The sequence below is a fragment of the Drosophila busckii genome, chromosome 2R (genome assembly GCF_011750605.1).
Source record: "Drosophila busckii strain San Diego stock center, stock number 13000-0081.31 chromosome 2R, ASM1175060v1, whole genome shotgun sequence".
In the NCBI taxonomy this organism is placed as follows: Eukaryota; Metazoa; Arthropoda; class Insecta; order Diptera; family Drosophilidae; genus Drosophila; species Drosophila busckii.
The window spans coordinates 23911128-23930438 of NC_046605.1; the positions used below are offsets into that span (position 1 = coordinate 23911128).

Here is a 19311-nt window from a genome sequence, read left to right on the forward strand (position 1 = left end):
CCGTTAAGGCAGTATGTGGAAAAGAAGAATGAGCCAGATAAAAGTGATCGCATTTTGTTTTGAAAGGTAAAATAGCGTGGTAGCATACTCAAGACATGGTTATGGGTACATTCGCACGAACACAACACGAGGCTATAAGCAACATACACACATCCACAAGACATGAGCAAAGACGAATACGCGTATCCAAAGAAACGGAAGGGATGTCTTCAAACATCCGAAGAACAAGGTTAAAGGAAAATGTGCGCGCAAACAAAATGCGATCGGCAGGCATATAAGCATAAGCGAGAAAAAATCTCGCTTGTTGTCTCGCTCTGTCTGCACTGGCAGCGGCGACGACGCGATAGCAGGTGGCGAAAGAGAAGCACATAAAAGGAGCACAAGAAATTTAATGACCTCTTTTTTTGCGTACTTTCGACGGATGTCTGTTTGACATCACAAAATTGTAGGCTGCCCATCAAATAGCCGCGCAATAAGCATAGGCTGCCTTCAGCCACGATTTTAGTTGTGTGTACGGATGTCAACATGTTAGTAACATGTTATTTTTGACAGACTGACTCCGGCAACACTAAAGACCAAAAATGGTCTGTGTGTGACACCGTAAGGTGTCAGATAAACCTAACCTACTTTATGATTTTCAATTAAAAAAATCTGTAAGACAAATCGACTAAACAATACGTTTCGCCGATATACTTCAAAATAATCTCGATTCAGAGGTGTTTATATAATATAAATTGATTCGGAATAAATTAATTCAGCATTCACAGCTTCGAAAACCGACGAGTTCAATTTCGTTTATCCAAAATTATTGAGCACTCCTATTTTTAGCTTGGTGGCATCTTTAAATTAGGGGTGGAAAACCATCGATAGAGGATGCCATCGATATTCGACGATAGTAAATTTTGAACCATCGACAGTCCGCGATACTATCGCCCGACTTCTAAAAAAAATTTTTTTTGAGAGAAAATTATTGTTTATTATTGTTGTTTATTTATTTCTGCCAAAAGTTTAAGTTGAGAAATAAAAGGGAGTTCACATTGCCTTGTAAATGTTCTCTCCTATTCAACGGACGTAGTGGGAATGCAAAGATATTTGAAAAAGAGGCTTTTTATCGCCGGAAAGTCAGTTTGATTCACCTGAAATAAAAGTAATATATTTAATTATATAGAACCTGTAATTCGTTTTTCAGACATACTTGACTGGCAATTGCCCTCTCGAAATATTGCCTGTTCGTTAAAATGGCATCCACTCGGGCGTTTCCAAGGCTGACTCATCCAAAAAAAAACGTATTATGAGTCAGAGAACGGCAAGAGTGCACGCACCACGAAAAACACAACGCGTACACCATGGTAGTACTGCCACACACAAGCGAAATTGTGGATCAGACCACAATGCAATTACTTGTGCGTAGAAAAAATGATTTCAGCAGCATTTTGTGCACAGGCAATTCTTTCCCGAAGCAAAACACAAGAAAAGGGTCAAAATATTTTCTGAAGTGCTTCTGTTTCGCTCCTGCTGTCGCGTCGCGTCGTGCATGTCAGACAGGCGAGAATGCAGCGATGTTGTTTCTCGCATTATGCTTATATGCTAGCCGATCGAACTCGCGGACATTTCCTTTGCGCTTGCTACGTTGTGGGTAAAAACACAACGGACTTTTTCTCGGATCTCTCTGGGTGTTTTGTGCGCTGCTTGTGCGCCGCACAAACAATTGCCGTTCTCTGTTATGAGTCCTGGGAGCTAGTTTCCTTCACGACGGGCAGACTAATTGAAGCTTTTTTAACAGCGATATTTACAAGTTCATTTTCAAAAAGTGAGGATGCTTGCTCACCGTTTGATCTTTGCTGGAATCCATTTTTTTTAAAGCGTGGATATAGTATAGTAGCCAATCTGCAGATTGTCCTTTCCTCATAAATGGAAAGGCGTTTCTTTATTGAATCTTTAGAGTGGATAGGCCACAATCGAGCGTCTCTGCTACCATCGATGGTGGCACGATAGCGCCCAGCCATCGATAGTGCCATCGATTGTTCTCCACCTCTACTTTGAATGTTTTTGTACGCTGGTACGCTGATTCTTGGCTACAGTCTAAATTATTTATCTATTGATCAAAAAGGCCAACGCTATATATCAATATGAATAATTTGTATCTATAATTTCTTTACATATGCAATTTGCAAATCAAAAGTAAAAACAAGAGATAAATCATTGATCTTATGGTAACTTGGCGCATTAAATTATTATATTTTTCGCTCAATAAAATTTATAAATATTAATTATAGAATTTTTTTAAAAACATTGCGAAAGTAATATTGTATATAGAAAGTAATATTGTATAAAGAAAGTAATATTGTATATAGAAAGTAATATTGTAGAATAGAGCGCGCGAGCTTTCTTCACCGCTGTGCAAAGCCAAAATACGATATTAGGCCTAGATCAGCTGTTCGTAGCTGAGGAGCTCATATATTGGTCTTGCAAGACTAAACAAATATTTGTACTTTTTTTTTATAAGAATGATATTCTTATTGCCATTTTCGTTTTGTGCAAGTAACTAAACTAAAACTGAGAACTTAAATCTCTGTAAGTTCTGTGTTTCCTACTGTTTTATTATAGAGAATTTTTTCTACTTAAACCAAAATCAGCTGTGATTTTTGTGGCATAGCAGATAGTGATTTTTATAAGGGCTTGTTGGTTGACATGAATTTTATGAAAACATATCCAATTTATTTAAATCATTGTTATCGTTTAAAAATATGTGCATTTGAATAACCTTTGACTTCTTTTGTTCAGCAAGACAAGATTTCAATCACCTTTCAGTCAGACGATGCACTTCCACATAGGGAAGGAACAGAGAGCATTTTCATTTTCGTTTGAATTTCACTAAAATTTATTTCCGCTGTTTAATAATTTATAAATTGAGACCGCCCATAATCAGCTGACAGACATTAAATCGCTCAGAATTTTGTGGCATATCGAGTGATTTCTTTTCCACTCTTTATTTATACATATAAATTATTCCGCTGTGCGTAGTTGTCGTGTTTTTTTTTTTTACTTAGAGTTAACACTTGGTAATACTATCGAAAATCAGCATACGCAGATATATTAATCCATTAGTTAAGGGTGAAAGACCATTAATGTAAGTTCGTTGTGAAATCTATAAATATTTTATGGGAAGGTATTTAAGCTGTGTTATAGTTATGTTAGACCCAGACCAACACACACACAGAAAATAAGGTGTCAGCACGCCATTTAGCGCTGCACCTGTTTTAAATATGTGAGAAAAAAGTCATGCTATTAATTATTGTCGATGACTTAAAATATTATTTGTCACTATTGATGTGGCCTACTATAGATTGTGTTTCAACATACTAGCAGTATAAGAATAAGCGTACAGAAAGAAGTAATCGATTTATTTACAGCTTTAGAATATTGTTAATTCTAGCTAAAAATATATGTATCGATAATAATAACAATAAATTGGCCTGTTCTATAAGCAGTTACTACTTATAGATTAAGCACTAAACGATATATTTTTCGATTATCCTTCACTGGTAAAAAAGTTGTCGGTTACAAAACTAATAATATTTGCAATATCAAAAAATTGCAGAATATAAATGAACACATTGGCTTAAATATATTGTGTATTCTTAAACACAAATTTTTATAAAATATTTATGCGCATAGATGTAAGTTAGTGCAGAAGCAGTTGATCTAGTTCAAAGAACTATTAATACGTGATATCGGTTCATCAACGAAAATAAGGAAATTTTCACGTCATCCACGCTGTCTGCCATAAAGTATGTAAGTACTTAAAAGTGATAATTCTTACTTAACCTTTTTTTCATATGTATATTGTAACAAAAACTTATGTGTAATAGCCTTGTTATTTATTAACAATTTGTAATAAACCATCATATATTGGTTAATGGTGAAAAACGTTCCGCTTTTACGCCGAAATAATTTTTATCTTGCTGTATTTGTGTTTTCCAGTGACACAACTAGCTTAATTATCTATTTTTCCATAAATGTGAAGTGATAAAATTAAATTAGGACTCATATTTGTTAAAATATGAATGGTTTTTAAGATGTATGTTCAAATTGATATATTAAAACATTACTATAACTTTACTGCCATATGAAGACGAGTGTGCATACTTGCGAACATACATATGTATATGTAAATAGATATGTATATGCATGACTTGTACAGATGAGCAACCAACATACAAATATATATGCTTGTATATACATATAAAAAGGCATAAAATTTATCCAATAAAAGGTGTTTTTGTTTGGCTTATAAAAAAAAATAAAAACTATATATAAATACATCTTACATTACATAAATTACAGCTCCATATTAAAGGTAACGTGCTTGTCGTGGTCTGTCGTCAATTTGCGTTAAGTTGCAAATTACGTCCGCCGCGTTTGGGGACATTCTTTGGTTTGGGCCGCAAGAACTCTGGAAAAGGCCGAAGCTCCAGCTCAAGACATTCTTTTGCAACGTCAAGTGGGTCCCATAAGGGACCACAGTGCAATCCACAAAAGCTAATTTATAGCCATCCTATTCATCTCAGGTTTGTAATTTTTGTATTTGTAATAATTTAGTTAAACAAAAATTTAGTATTTAAAAGCAATTTTTAATCGATTTTCGTTTTAGCCAATTTTACAATTTCAACCTTGCTGTGTGGGCGCATCCCAGTACTACAGAATCATCAACTGATCAGAAAAGTATATCGGGTGAGGATCAGACGGTGGACAAAAATTCAAAAAAGATGACACTTCCAAGCGCCGCCCGTGTTTATACAGACGTGAACGCTCACAAACCAGACGAGTACTGGGATTATGAGAATTATGTGGTCGATTGGGGCAACCAGGATGACTATCAGTTGGTTCGCAAACTAGGCCGTGGGAAGTACTCTGAAGTGTTTGAGGCCATCAACATAACAACCACTGAAAAGTGTGTTGTTAAAATACTAAAGCCAGTTAAAAAAAAGAAGATTAAGCGCGAAATCAAAATCTTGGAAAACTTACGAGGTGGTACCAACATAATAACCCTGTTAGCTGTTGTCAAGGACCCTGTGTCCCGTACACCAGCACTGATTTTCGAGCACGTTAATAATACAGACTTTAAGCAACTGTACCAAACATTAACAGATTATGAAATTCGATATTATCTGTTTGAACTGCTCAAGGCGCTTGATTATTGTCATAGCATGGGCATAATGCATCGTGATGTGAAGCCACATAACGTGATGATTGATCACGAGAATCGAAAGCTGCGTCTTATCGATTGGGGACTTGCTGAATTCTATCATCCGGGACAGGAGTATAATGTACGCGTCGCATCACGTTATTTTAAGGGCCCTGAGCTCCTGGTAGATTATCAAATGTATGATTATTCACTTGATATGTGGTCTTTGGGATGCATGCTTGCATCCATGATTTTTCGCAAGGAGCCCTTTTTTCATGGTCACGATAACTATGATCAACTAGTGCGCATTGCCAAGGTGCTGGGCACCGAAGAACTGTATGCGTATCTGGATAAATATAATATTGATCTAGATCCGCGATTTCACGATATTTTGCAACGTCACTCACGTAAGAGGTGGGAGCGGTTTGTTCACTCTGATAATCAACATCTGGTGTCACCGGAAGCATTAGACTTCCTTGATAAATTATTACGCTATGATCATGTGGACCGCCTTACGGCCCGAGAGGCAATGGCGCACCCATACTTTTTACCGATCGTTAACGGTCAGGTGAATCCAAACAGCCAGCAATAGAGAGAGGATTCACATCGTGAAGTAAAATATGAATAAAACCTTTACTGTCAGAGAAACAACATCAGTAACCCCAGCGTCACCAGCATCAGCAGCACTTAATCATAATTGAACAGTCTGAAGGACAGTTGTATGTTATAAACCATATAAATCAACAACAAAAACTATATGTGCGAAAGCCAATAAGATTAAGACCACATTCAATAAAAGCGCATCGACTTGTAGTACGGAATAAAAGTTATACAGGCTGTTCTTAGCAGACACATACAGAAGTCACACAGACCACACTACAATTAGAGCAATAGAAATGTAATATTTTCTGTTGGGGATATTAAAAAAATTTATAGTTTTTGCAATCCGAAATTGACAATTAATAAGAAAATAATAAAAAATATTGAATTCTACATACAAGTCTAAAAATAATTTCAAATATAACGTGTACACTCATACAAACACATGATAAAATAAAAACATCAAGCTGCATTAACATTAACTTATATTTATACAAATAATTATAAATATAATCAAATAAATCACCAATTCTTAACAATTGTGTAAAGTATATTGGAAGTGTCCGAATCAAAGCAATAACATGTGCAATTGTTTGTGCGATATGTCGCGTTTTATCTAAATACCTTTTGGGTAATATCAGAACCATTTGCAACACAAAATTAGTCAGATGTAATATCACTTCAGGTTTCGCTCATACGGCGAATTGTTGTGGCCGATTTACCGAACTTTTGAGATAATATATCGCGCTAAAATTTGAAATATAATATATATTATCAATACTTTTTGATTAAAAAGTTAAATTGGGAGTGGAACTAATATTATATTTTATATACATATTTATTTATAATGCACAAGTGGGCGGATTTATGTTGGGCGCAACCAACTTTTATATACACGTTGACTAAGGCATCGTAGCAAACACACGCACTCACTCACAAGCGCATGAAAACAAACCATAGCTGCAGCTAACGCGTCACATCTCATTTTCACTGTAGCGCCGGCAGTGATGCTGACTACGTTCGCAAGCACACCCCGCTGTCTATATTGAATATTTATATAGATAACATGTCGATCGTTCTGAAATTGTCCGCATCGGTCGAGCAAATGGCGGAGCGTTTTTGTTATTTATTTTAGACTTTTCCGTTAAATATTGTTACACCCACAATATTTAATCAATCATTCTTTTCGATTTGTTGTGGAGAGGGGAGGGAAAAATATAGAAAAAAAGTGATTTGTCTCGGGTATAAGAGTACCTTCATACAAGATTTGATTGATCTAGCTCTTATAGTTGTTGAGACGGACAGACAGACGGACATGACTATATCTACTCAGTTTGTCATGCTTATCAAGAATATTTATACTTTATGAGGTCTGCCACGCTTGCTTTTCGCTATTACATACATTTGCACAGCTCCCATTTTTCATAAAAATACAAAAGTGTATAAAAATAACATAATTAACATTACAGGGAGATATATATATATTATATATTTATTTAATCTAACATCATAATTCATATACAACAAAAGTAAATAAATATATTAGTAAAAATAATTTAATAAATATACATGGGTAGTCAAAAGTATTGCCATAAAACTAAAGTTGAAGGTACTCGACAATTGAACATTTGTTATTGACATATTGGTATCAATGGAAAGGTCTTCAAAATCCCTTTTTTATGGTACAAAATTTGTCTTAACCCATTAAGTACCCATTAAAAAATTGAATCTTTTGTAAAACATAGGTTTTTTAAATTTTTTTCTAGATTAAAAAAAAAATATTGGGATGCAAAAAGTTGCCTCTATCTTTATTAATAGTAACTGCAAAAAAAGTTTAAAAAATATTTTTGTTTATATTTTTTATGATTTTTTGAAAAATATTATTGTGTTTGAGAAGTGACTAATTTTTCCTTCTTCTCATACTAAAGAATTTTTTTCAAAGAATCATAAAAAATATAAGCAAAAAGATGTTATAAATTTTTTTTTGCAGTTACTATTAATATTCATTGCAGCAACTTTTTGCATCCCTATATTTATTCTCAATAATCTAGGAAAAAAGTTTCAAAAACCAGTATTTTTTTAAATTCAAATTTTTCAACGTGTATACAATGGGCTAAGACATATTTTGTATCATTAAAAAGGGATTTTGAAGACCTTTTCATTGATACCAATATGTTAATAACAAATGTTTAATTGGCGAGTACCTTCAACTTTAGTTGTTATGTTTTCTTCGTTAATTTACTACCAATTTGACGGTAATATTTATATGCCTCTCCTGAATAAGTCCTTAATCCAATGGGCAATAAACTCAGCCAGTCGATTTTTACAAGAATCTTTTGAATTCAATTTCTAGCATCAAAAAAATTTTGAAAAAAAAAAAATGCAATAGCTTGGGGCTTGGATGTCTGGTGGATGCATTTAAGCTTTCTAACCAAGCCCCCGTAGCTTGTGACGAGTCACATGAACACTACGTCTTTATGTTTCACCATGGCTAGCCGCTTCTGTTCCAGTTCGATCTTTAATTGCTCCAGTTGTTGAGAGGTCAGTATTAATGGTTTCGCCATAGGGCAGCACTTCATAATGGATAATTTCTTTGATATTCCACCATATAATCAGCAAAACCTTTCTAGCCATCAATCCTGGCTTTGTCATCGATTGAGACGACTCACCGAGCTTCCATCAGGATAGTTTATGCTTGGGGTTGTCATATGTGATCCATTATTCACTGCCAGTGACCAATTGGTCCAGAAATAAGTCGAGTTTATTACGGTGCGGCAGAGATAGGCAGATTGAAACACTGTCCGAAAGTTTATTTTGTGATAACTCATGAGGCACCCATACATCTAGCTTCTTTTTTCTTTCTTTCGACTTTAAGTGCCTAGTTGGAGCTTCTCTGTGATCTCTCTAATAGCCTCTAATAGGTACATGACCATCTCGATTGATCTTTTCTATGATTTAATCCGTCACTATCGTCCGGCGGGCATGGGTGTTTCGGTGACAAAATTACCACTTCGGAATTGCATGAACCATTGTTTAGCGGCTTGAATCGATAGTTTATTATCTCCTAAGACAGAAAAAATCTGTGAGATTCTGCAGCAGTTTTTCCTTACAAAAAATATTAAAAATTAAATTTAAAAATTTTTTAAAATTATGTTTTTGTTTTTAGATAAGTTAAAATAAATCTTTTAGTAAATTATTAATTGTTAAAAAAGTTAAAATAGATTTTATAGTAATACAATCAGAGGCCTCTGTGTTGATAACAGAGTAAAGTTTGTCGAAGTGGTTCATGCAGTGAATAATTAGTTGTACAAACGTTAAGTGAGAAATTAAGTTGACTCAACAAGTATGAGGAGTCAATTTCCCCATTAATAAATTTAATCATAAACGACGCCTAACATAATACGGCGGTTAGCTAACGATGGGAGATTAATTAGTATAAGATGGTAGATTAATTCCTGGAACCCAGTTAAAGTCTCACAAAGTAAATAATAAAAATTTTTGTTCGACAGATTCAATACTATTCTGGTAGTTAGACTATTTCCAGAATCGGACGAACAAGAGGTGTAAAGTAATTTAGTTGTGTAAGGGTGATCAAATTCTTCATCTTTTGATAAAGCTGAGAACTGCAGGAATTGCCTTACTGACAGTTAGAGAAACATGCTTGTCAAACTTTAGCACTAATCAAGGAGAATAACTAAGTCATTTTCTGTATCTATTGCAGTAATGATCAATGTGGGTACTCGACTATGTGAGGGCGATGTCTATGGAAGGATTATTTAATTTAGAAAGTTAAGTTTTAATAAGTTGTATTTACACCAATTGACAAGGGTCAAGATCTGTCTGCATAAGTATACCTGACATGTCTTAAACGATAGGTATAGCTTCACATCATCAGCATACATTAGAACGTTTAACGGTAACGGTGATTAACGGAATCGAATGATTTACTAAAATCAGTATAAATAACATCAGTCTGCATTTTGTTTTGCAAAGATTTAACCACCCTTGAAGAAAACTCAAGTAAGTTGGTGTTGGTAGACTTTTGTTTAACAAAACCGTGCTGATAAGGTGATATGCTTGAACTACAGAAATGCATAAGTTGAGATGTAATAATTTTTTTTTAAAGAGTTTAGGTGTAGGAGACCAATTTTGAATACCTTATAGTTGTTTACGTGACTTTTAGGGCCATTCGTTATGTAACGGAATAATGAATGATTCGTTCGAGACTGAAGGCAATGAGCAAGATTTAACGGACAATGCATAAAAGTCTATGTAAAATTAAGTATATGGAACCGGCGCAATATCTAACAATAAGTACGCAACCTGGTATCTGGTCCTGGAGTTGAACACAGGTTTCAGTAAATTTAGTTCACGCAATATCAATTCTTCGGTAATCACAGGCTCTGGAATAAAATTAGCTTTTTGTACGTTATAAGGATAGGGAATTGATGAGTCGTTAGTGACTGAATAAGGTTGTTTGAAAAAAAGTCTGCAAATAGATCGGCTGATGCCTGATCATTATTTGACGTCGTATTTTCATATGTAACTGAATTGGGTATTAAAGAAGATTTTTGTTTGGAATTTACAAAATTATAGAACTGTTTAGGATCATAAGCAAACTGAAGCCGGCAACGACATAAGTAATCGCTGTAAAGTTGTAAGTTTAATAAGTTATAATTAGACTTGGCAGTAGAATAGCGTGAAAAATCAACAATGTTCCCTGTATGCTTATATTTTTTAAACTATGTTTTTCATTTATTATAAATTTTTTATTTTATTAATAAATTAAAAATAATGATTAATATTAAGTTATATTTAAAACTAACCCGTATCATTATGGCTTGAGCAACAAAATATAATTCCAAAAAATAATTGATTTTTTGTGAGTTTTCGCTCAAAAATAAAACTCAAGTTACTCTTACAACATTTTTATAGAGATTATAGAACAATTCAATATATCTTCTTGTTCCTTAGGCCAAGACCAACATTTTAGAACAAAAAAAAATTAAATTTTTAAATTAAAAAAATTTTATTTTTAAGTCTTTAATGTTGAATTTTATTTTGTTTAATTTCACAAAAGGCATTTTTGAGACGAGTTTTGTGGAGAGGTTGGACACAGATCGGGCAATATTTAATCTGGGGCAGAAAATGCCTTTCACACTAACTTGTGTCGCCGGAACGCAGTGTACAACTGTGGCAAGTTGATATAAATTTGGGTATTCATACTTTTTATTTTCCAAATACTGCATAATATCAGTATTTATATCAATTGCCTTGGATTATAATTATCTATTTCAAGAAAAGCCATTTTTAATTTATTTTGATAATGGCCATTAACTATTTGTCACCTGAAGCTACCTCAATCGGATTTAGGAAGTCATTCAGTATTATGCAGTATTGGGAAAATAAAAAGTATGAATACCCAAATTTATATCAACTTGCCAGAGTTGTACACTGCGTTCCGGCGACACAAGTTAGCGTTGAAAGGGCATTTTCTGCTCCTCAGATTAATATTGTCCGATCTGTGGTGCAACCTCTCGCAAAACTCTTTGCAAAAATTGCTTTTTGTGAAATTAAACAAATAAATTCAACATTAAATGACTTGAAAAATAAAAATTTTTTTTAATTTAAAAATTTAATTTTTTGTTGTTCTTTTTGTTTTTTGTTTGTTGGTCTTGGCCTAAGGAACAAGAATATATATTGAATAATCTCTATAAAAATGTTGTAAGAGTAACTTGAGTTTTATTTTTGAGCGGAAAATAAAACTCACAAAATAATCATTATTTTTTGAATTATATTTTTTTGCTCAGCCATAATGATTACTGGTTGAGTTTTAAAATATAACTTAATATTAATCATTATTCTGTGAGATTATAAAAATAATCATTAAGTTGTAATTTTTTTAAAAAAAACTTATAATGATTACAGTCTCTGTTTTAAATTACTAAATTAATAAAATAAAATTAGACTTGGCAGTTGAATATCGTGAAAAATCAACACTATTCCCTGTACGCTTATATTTTTTAAAGTATCGCGATTTTATATTTATATACACTTGGTCTGCTTTTACTTTTTAACGTAAACTCTTAAATAAGCAAGTCTTGTGGCCAGAAAGAACTACAACAAATAGAGTCGAATAATTCCGGTGGCACGTTTAATTTAAATGAAGATATTTGTCTAGAATATTTAAATTTAATTTTTCTACAGTTATTAAGGGGCTAGGAATCTTTGCTTGCTAAGCAGTTACATCTTCAACCAAAATATCCGGGTGAAGCCTAGAAATAAAAACTTGTTTCCTTATAGGAACTGCTAATAAGGGCTTAGAGTGGGCGGCGACCTAACAATCTTTCTAACAATTTTAGATGACGGAACCAGCCTCGTCATCATTTATAACTATGCTAGAGTAAGCGGAGTAACAGTGTTACTGGAAGTTACAATTTAGATAATTAGTTTTTTTTAGAGTTAGCAGGTCAAAACTGAGAGTCGTTAAAGTTTAAGAGTTTAAAACTGCGTCTCATGACATGTATATTTAATAGCACAGCAGCACTGATGGAATAGCATTTGCATGCTTTGGCATTGCATTTTATATGTTAAGGAAATGATACAAAATTGTATAATGCTTTGCAAAGGGTAAATAAGTCAAAATTTTAACAGTTAATGCAACGAATGAGAGCGCAACTCTTAGAAAGGTTATTTTTAAATTATCTTCACTTTGGGTATAATAAATACCATGTTTTATATAATAAATGATTTAAGTCTATTTTGGAATAAAGCTAGTTTTTTTTGTGGCATCAGACATTATGTGACCATTATTAATTGTACGGAACCCAATATTATTTAGTAAATTATTTGTGTTCATTATTTTTTAATAATTGCATTGATTCGTTTTTGCATTGTATTTACGAGCTTTGTGCATTATTTTGGAGTTATAGTTTAGTTATATTTCAGGTTTATTTATATAAAACATATATATTGTTATATACCGAAGTGAAGATAATAAAATAACCTTTTTAATGATTGCATTGAAAATGACACACTCCAAAATATCGTTACCGTATGAATTAAAAGTGGTTTGGGCTCGTAGATCGATCGTGTATGGTACTAGAAGTATTAATCTGAATTTTCATTCAACGTAACCAAATGTTCTTTTCTCAAAACAAACATAGAGTATCAAATAAGTAATGGAGAAATTAGGCCCAACGCACGTAAGATACAAGCATTCTTATTTCCGGCATTGCGAAATTTTCGGAGACGCTTGAGGTATGTATGTATGACTTACGTCAATGAAAACCATCGACCTTGTTACGATTAAAAATAATAACTGTATGGCCACAAAAACCAGTGTTGATTATATTTGATACGCATACGCAAATTGCAATTAGCTAAAAGCGTTGCAAAAGAAGCTACAGCTATTGCCTAGGGTTTATCGTTCGAGGTCGTTTTTACAGACGTTTGACTTCGTAATACAATATCGGGAAGGGAGGCGCATGGCGCTGTAGACTTTTTGTCTAGAAACCCGCTTATTCCTGAGATTAGGTCGGCTCACAATAAACACGTTGAAAAGAGGATAAGCTTAACGGAAATTTCTGAAAGCTGGCTATTTTCTGAACAACAGCGTGATCAGGACATTAAGGAAATAATAGCAAAGCTAAAAATTATGATCTCTCCGATGATATGGCGAAGACTTACGAATTGAGAGCAGAAATATTATATCGGAAAATTCAGAGGAATTCCAAGACTCGTTGTTTGCCTATTGTACCACGTTCGTTTAGGTGGTTAGTCATAAGTTAGGTTCATGACTCAATCATGAATCTTGGATGAAAGAAAACTCTCGACAAAGTGTATGAACATTACTGGTTAAACTGCATGGCAAAAAAGGTTAGAAAGTTCGTAGATAGTTGTGTTATTGGTAGGGTGTCAAAATCAAACCAAAAGCCAGTGGCCTTGGCACACGTTGCACATAGATATTACCGGCAAAATAAGTGGCAAAAGCGATCGGAAAGAATACATCATAGTTCAGGTTGATGGTTTTACGAAATATTTGCATCTCTATCATACCTTTAAACTTGATGCTAACAGGTATATAGAAGCTTTGTTTGTTTCGTTTAGCGGCTGACCAAGGCAGAAGCTGTGCCGAAGCGAAATTTGTCGAGTTCTGTACCTCACAGAAAATTAAGCTTCATTTAATAGCAACTGGTGTTAGTCGCGCCAATGGAAAGATTGAAAGAATAATGATTACCTTGAAAAATTTGTTGACGGTAGTTGAATCTAGCGATCGGTCGTGGCAGGACGCTTTGGGGAACATACAGTTATCATTGAATTGTACAGTTAATCGAGTTACGAAATCAAGTCCTCTAGAAGTATTAATAGGCAAGTTCTCACGAACGTTATGTTTAGTTCCTATTTGTGATGAGGAGAGAGAAGTTGATATTGGTAAACAAAGACAGGTACACTTTGATGTCCTTAACAAGCAAGAGACAGTATAAATATCCTCACGAAAGTTTACGAAAAATACCAGAAGGACAGGTACCAAGCGAACTGGATATCGACAGAAAAGAAATAAGTTCATTAGATGAATCGTTTGAATACCGTGATGACTAATGTGGCATTGGTGAGAGTGAAACGCGTGAAGAAGACCGTAGTGACTAGTGTAGCACTAGTAAAGTATACGGATGAAAAAGACTGTAGAGACCAGTGTGGCACTGCTGTGCTGTCGATGTTACGAGGCGGTACCTGGATCGGTTAAGAAAATAAAATGAAAATTATGTTATTTAAAGAATAATTAAAATTAGGTTACTTAAGAAAAGTAAATAAAAATTTGATTGTTTGGTCATGCAAGGCCAATAAATGTGACTCCTCAGCTACGAATAGCTGATCTAGTGTAAGCTCGCACTTTGGCTTTACACAGCGCTGAAGAAGCTCGAGCGCTCTCTTCTTTGCGCTTGTATTCACGCGCTCTCCTTTTGCGCTTGCACTTACGCAGTCTCTTCTTTGTGCGTGCATTTGGCACTGCACTAATAAAAGCTCGCACTCTCTTTGTGCGTTCTAATTAAGTTCTTCTCGCTATCACTAATCTTCTATGACCTTATCTATCTCTAAGAATTATAAGGCCTATAATTCTCTCCAAACACTTACAATGGATCGTCGCAACTAACAAGTCGAACTTTATTCGCTTTCTCAAGCCGGTCATACCGCCGCTTGGCATATCGCTTTAATCACTTTAGTTACTAATAATAATTAATACGGCCGTGTCTTTAATTATTCATTAGTAAGAGCTCACTTACCTTTTGATCGTCGATCGCAATCTATTCGCTTTAGTGTTAACTAAATATACCGGCCATCCCGTATAAACATATGTACATATACTCGAACTTACTTGTAAACCTGAAGTAAAACTAAACCTGCAGAAGGCAGTAATAAATCTACATAAGTATTATAAAGAAATTCTCGTGGCTTTCCAACATACATATATTTAGGCGTTAAATCGTGACTCGCAACAATACAGCGACAAGTCGCTAGCGCAACATTGATTATTTAAATAAAAATGAAAATGAGATTATTTAAAGAAAAAGATATTGTTAAAATAAGAGAGAATTTGGTATCTTATTATTTTGATCTAAGAGAATGAAAGATTGTAACTAATAACTAAGCGAAGTTTGTTAAATAAAGTTGGAAGCGAATGTTTTTAAGAGTTTCTGTTTTGTATTATACGGGATGTGTAAGTGGTCAGAATGTCCGAGTCGGAGAATGTTAAAAGTAGTAAGTAAAAGTGCTATGGCGGGGCTTGCAGAATATCTGAAACAGTGACCGCACCATAGCAGCAGAGGCGTGCTATGGCGGGGATCAATAGAATGTTGTAATACTAGACGACATTGTAAATGAGATGGAAATGTATAGTCACATAGATTAAAAAAATATCAAAATCAATACAGTGAATAATGTAATGAAAATGTAATTTATTAGATCATATAGAACCACACGAGGACGTGTGCTTTGTCAGGGTGGCCGTGTCAGAGATTCTTGTATAAGAATATTGTATTTTAAATGCATGGGTACAGTGACACATTTAGTAAGCGTAAGACGTATTTCCGCTTTTTTCCCTTCCCCCAACTCTAATATCCGAATTTAAAATTGAAACAACCCGATTTACAATCATAATATTTAAGGGAAAAATTAAAACAAAAAAGGATAGACAAGCTTCGACCTATGCCGAAAATATGAGAACCCTCAGAAAATATTTCATGCACATGAGTTCCGTAAAGACCATGCAAACGTAACTGCGAACAGAGCACTATGCGAAATCTGACCAGCTTCTGAACCCAAAATTATAAAGAGCCCAAAATAACAAGAACGGAGCAAGATATTTCAGTTCGGTTAGCTACAGTTCGGTTAGCTAAAAAAATTGTGCGCGTGGCACCGCCCTTTTAGGTAAAAAAAACTTTTTTTTTAATTTTAAAACAATATGTCAAAATAATATAACACATGCTAAAATAATTTTTTAGTTTATTTTTTGACGACAATGGGCGTGCCACTGCTTTAAAATAATTAAAATTTGATTTATAATGCTATCACATTGTGCTCAATTGATAGCAACATTTTTTGATTTCATCCATTAAAGTCTTTCTTTGAATTTCTAATTCTGTCTCAGGTATGGTAGCTGTGAAAAAATTAGAAAAAACCCTCCCTTGTGTTTTTCCGAACCGTTTCACGCCATTTGCCACACAAATCTTCTTGGCTTTTCTAACTATATCCGTTTAAAAGAGAATTAAATAATCTACAAAACAGAGTAAGTCTCATAGATGGGCTCCTCTGGACTCATTTTGAATCTCTTTTAAAAACTGAGACATAATGAAATTTTTTATTTGTAAGACAGCCAACGCATTTCTCATTATTCTGGGAACAGCAAGAGTGAGTTTAACACTTTGAATGCATTTAAAAAATTTCACTTTTATCGCGTATTTGCTAGTTTTTGATGTACTTATAAATTGCACACAAAAGTTAGCACGTTCAAACACACATGCTTTGCTATTGCAACAGCTGTGTTTAGAGATTTATGGCACACAACATTAACAATTAATCTTTCCTGTATCACAAAGTTGGCTGCGCCAAAGTTCATTGCGTTGTTGTCTGCCTACGTTTTTAGAAGGAAATGATTATGTTTGATTACATGAGGAGGGAGGGGGTTTGGACAATGATTACGTAATCATTTTATACAAATATTTTTGTTAAAAGTATTTGTTTAAAAATTTAGTTTCGCGCCGATTACTCCGCCAATAAGTACCGAATGTATAATTTATGAAGATATGCATAACGTATGAAAATTAAATTAAAGAACAATTAGCTATTTTATATAAAAATGTGACTTAAATTTAGATAGCGTTGAATTACTTTTGAATACCATGGGGTGGGGGAGGGGGTCAAAAATCGCCGAAAACGTGATTACGTAATATATGGACAGCCCCTAAACCCTACCCTAAAAATTTTTATTTTTGATCTTTTAAATTCTTTCTATTATTTTTATGAATTTAGGAATTAAAATAAGTTAGTTGCCTGAACAGTTAACCTAAGAGCTTACGGCGTATATTTTCTCATTTAATTTTTTTTTTCTTTGTTGCACGCCGTCTGTTTTTGCTTTGTATGCACTCTTGAGTTTGTTGCATTAAGTAAGTTTAATTTTATACACTTTGACTTATTTTTATAAAAAATGGAAAAGGATAAGATGAAGTTAAAGTTAAAGTAGTTATGCAAATGTGTGTAACACGCAGAAGTAGGCGCGACCGACTCCAAGACTCAACAAGACAAACTGAGTCGATATAGCCATGCCCGTCTGTCTGTTGGAATTTATGAGCAACATAATCGCTAAGAGCTACTGCAACCAAATTTGCTCTTATACCTGAGCAAAATCTCTTTTTTTTATATCCTCCCTACTGCCGAACAAATATATACTTAACGGAATATTTCTGTTTATAAATCGCGTAGGTTCGCGACCGCATATAATTATTTTGAAAACAAAAGCTCGACGCCTTTCTACGAAAAACTCACTGTGGAAAGCTCATTCAACTCTATGCCCACCAACAGAAACCGTAATGCCTATAAGAAACCAACTAGGCGGCTGAGCTTCCATATTGTGCAGTTTGCACCCTCGCGCAACCAAGCTAAAATGCTTGGTTGACATCACCAAGCTTGGTTACTTCCCAGAGAGATGGAAAAAGTCAATAATTATATGATACCTGAAGCCAGGGCAAAGATCACCACAAATTCCTATCATCATTACAGACCCATATGTCCTACTATACATACATATCAAGACTCTTGAAAATGCTTCTGATTCGGATAAATCCATATCTAAGAATCCATAACAAAATCCCATCACATCAATTTGGGTCTCGTAAAAAACACGGCACTATCGAGGAGGTCAATCGCATAAGATCCGAAATACGAAGTGCATTCGAAAACCGAGAATATTGCACTGCAATATTTTTAGATGTATCCCAAGAATTCGATAGAGTCTGGCTAGAAGGAGAGGTAAATACCATAAATAATTTGGAAATTTTACGTGAAGAAATAAAAAGATACATAGAAACAAGTGGACAAATTAAAGTTGGCCGCCACCAACTTTTAAATACACTTTGACTAGGGAGTCGCAGCAAACACATGCTAACGCGTCACATCTCGTTTTCGCTGTAGCGTCAGCAGCGACGCCGCCGCTGCGTCGGCAGCTACGTTTGTATGGCGCGTCAGCACGTTCAACCCGCTGTCTGTATTGAAAATTGAAGTACCCCAGCCTTGTCTTATGTATGTACATATATGAGTAAAGGCTTATGCCTCTGTGTTGTGTGAGCGCGTATTTATGTCAAAAAAAGTGCCACTCCTGCCGTTCTCTGGTATGTATATAAAATATATATATAAATATATATATATATATGAAAAAAAAATATTATATATGTATATTAATTATAAGTTCAATTGTTGATAGGTGCTTATGCTGAGATTGTCTATCCGGACAAATGATATATAAATAGGCATTGAAGCGACCTATGAATTTATACATATATTATATAATATATTACACAGTCCTGTTCAAGAGATATTTCATTTCAATTTCTAAAATTAGAATTGACATATAATATTAACTCTTTTTATAATTTTAAAATTAATTTATTTAAGCAAAAGCACACGTTACAATTTTATTTATTACAGGATACTAAAATCATATTTCATTTATCTGGTGTTTTATTAAGCTTTGAAATCACTTTTCCGACTTTATTTTGCAATCCTGGATTTAACACTAGGCAAAACATTTGTAGACTGAAACTGTCATCACTAATGCCAAACAGCTGTTCACTCGTAGGGGTTGTTTTTAAAGGTCCTCAGACGCTTTTCTCCAGCTTGGTCCAGCATTCGGATGAGAAAACGCAGTTCTCTTAGATTATTCATTCAGCGTGGTTTATTTGCTTATTATGGGGTCAATTGTTTTTACAAAAACACTTTTAGTGTAAAGTTTGTTATGTTACATAAACTTT

General features: G+C 34.1%; 1 protein-coding gene and 1 long non-coding RNA gene across 3 annotated transcripts; one reads left to right on the forward strand and one right to left on the reverse strand.

Moving 5' to 3' along the window:
* Positions 1-967: 967 nt before the first annotated feature.
* On the reverse strand, positions 968-1346 carry LOC117134696. The gene is made up of 2 exons (XR_004458799.1): positions 1196-1346; positions 968-1136 (listed from the first exon to the last, which is right to left on the reverse strand). It is a non-coding gene; the product is annotated as an uncharacterized LOC117134696 (long non-coding RNA).
* A 2334-nt stretch (positions 1347-3680) lies between these two features.
* Positions 3681-6159, forward strand: LOC108601664 (casein kinase II subunit alpha). Of its 2 annotated transcripts, none has more exons than XM_017989565.2 (3): positions 3681-3795; positions 4348-4571; positions 4655-6159. In XM_017989565.2, exon 3 carries the CDS (start codon positions 4770-4772, stop codon positions 5778-5780), a length of 1011 nt encoding a protein of 336 aa, XP_017845054.1. In that variant the 5' UTR covers positions 3681-3795; positions 4348-4571; positions 4655-4769; the 3' UTR covers positions 5781-6159. The 2 variants fall into 2 exon arrangements, with proteins under 2 accessions (XP_017845054.1, XP_017845055.1); XM_017989566.2 differs by having other exon boundaries at positions 3681-3791.
* The last annotated feature ends 13152 nt before the right edge of the window (positions 6160-19311 follow it).

Coding starts and splice junctions, on each gene's coding strand:
- LOC108601664 (XM_017989565.2), top strand. CDS start 4,770: ATGACACTTCCAAGCGCCGCCCGTGTTTATACAGACGTGAACGCTCAC.